At 31.0% G+C, this 1,821-nt stretch overlaps 1 protein-coding gene across 1 annotated transcript; it reads right to left on the reverse strand.

Annotated features, from left to right (window-relative positions):
- Positions 1 to 733: 733 nt before the first annotated feature.
- Positions 734 to 1,444, reverse strand: LOC145957871 (secreted RxLR effector protein 161-like). The gene has a single exon (XM_083074293.1). The coding sequence runs from the start codon at positions 1,442 to 1,444 to the stop codon at positions 734 to 736; it is 711 nt and encodes a 236-aa protein (XP_082930419.1).
- Between the last annotated feature and the right edge of the window lie 377 nt (positions 1,445 to 1,821).

Below are 1,821 nucleotides of genomic sequence, written 5' to 3' on the forward strand. Positions count from 1 at the left end.
AAGAGTTTGTACCCATTGGCTTTTGGCGCGACTAACTATCATTCAAACTTTGCAGAATGTGAATAGACTCAAAATAATTGGTTATTTGCACAAATAATCGATTATTTGTGTTAGTAGAAAAGCCTAAAAACAAGATTTGCACGAAATAATCAATTATTCCAAAGAGGGGGTCCTTAGCGTGGCCTAAATAATCGATTATTACTTGAAACAATCAAGTATTCTAGTAACATATGAATTCTCACAAACCCAAATAATCAATTATTTCAAACTCTCATGTATTCATATACATGAAACAATTGATTATAATTTACTTTAATCGATTATTCCTGTAAAGAATAGTCAAGTTTGAATTTCTTAACACTTTAACATACAATCTAACACTCTCATGCCCATTTCAATCGTTTAACTCAATCATATGAACATACTCAACCATTTAAATCAAAATATCAACATACAAACACTTTAAGCATACTTCAATCATCACAAACATGCTTCACTTGATATACCAAGTTCATTTCTAAAAAGATTAAATCTATCTCTTGGTAGAGGCTTAGTGAATATATCAGTTAATTACTTAGTTGTCTCTATAAACTCCACTATGCAATCTCCTTTTTGAACATGATCTCTAAGAAAGTGATGTCTTATCTCTGTGTTTAGTCCTTGAATGAAAGACTGGATTCTTTGTTAGTTTTATAGCACTAGTATTATCACACCTTAGAGGAATGTTATCTAGTTATACACCATAGTCCATTAGTTGTTGTTTCATCCATAGGAGTTGAGCACAACAACTTCCAACTACTATGTACTCAACTTCAGTTGTACTTAAAATAACATAAGCTTGCTTCTTACTATGCCATGAAACTAATGCACTTTCTAAAAGATGACAAGTACCACTAGTACTCTTCCTATCTAATCTAAATCCGGCATAATTCGAATAAGAATATCCTACTAGACTTAGAGATACACTTTTAGGAAACCATAATCCAACATCAATAGTTTCTCTTAGATATTTTAAAATTCTTTTAACAACAATCATATGTGAATCCTTTGGATTGGCTTGAAATCTAGCACATAAGCATACAACAAACATTATATCGGGTTTACTAGCTGTAAGATATAATAGAGATCCAATTATACCTCTATACTTTGATGTGTCTACAACTGTACCTCTTTCATCCAAGTCAAGATTGCATGAAGTTGAAATTAGTGTGTCAGCTTCTTTATAACTTTCCATACCAAATTTCTTCAAGAGCTTATTGTAATACTTGGATTGACTTACAAATATACCATTGTTTAGTTGCTTTACTTGTAGTGCCAAAAAGAATGTTAATTCTCCCATCATAGACATATCAAACTCACCTTGCATTGTCTTAGCAAATTCTTGACACAAAGAGGGATTAGTAGCTCCAAATACTATATCATCCACATAAATTTGAACAAGCATAGTATCATTTCCAAACTTTTTCACAAATAAAGTGTTATCTACTTTATCTCTTACATAGTCATTATCAAGCAAGAATTTACTCAATCTCACATACCAAGACCTAAGGGCTTGTTTAAGTCCATAAAGTGCCTTTTTAAGTTTAAAGACATGATTTAGGAATTTATAATAAAAAAACCAAGTGGTTGGTGAACATATACTTTTTCTTGAATAAAATCATTTAAGAAAGCACTTTTTACATCTATTTAATAAAGCTTAAAATCCATTATTGATGCATAAGCTAATAGTAGTCTTTTAGATTCTATTCTTGCTACAGGGGAATAAGTCTCATCATAATCAATGCCTCCTTCTTAATTATAACCCTTAGCAACTAGCCTAGC

This window comes from Cajanus cajan, chromosome 5, assembly GCF_000230855.2.
Source record: "Cajanus cajan strain Asha chromosome 5, NIPB_CcT2T_4, whole genome shotgun sequence".
Lineage (NCBI taxonomy): Eukaryota > Viridiplantae > Streptophyta > Magnoliopsida > Fabales > Fabaceae > Cajanus > Cajanus cajan.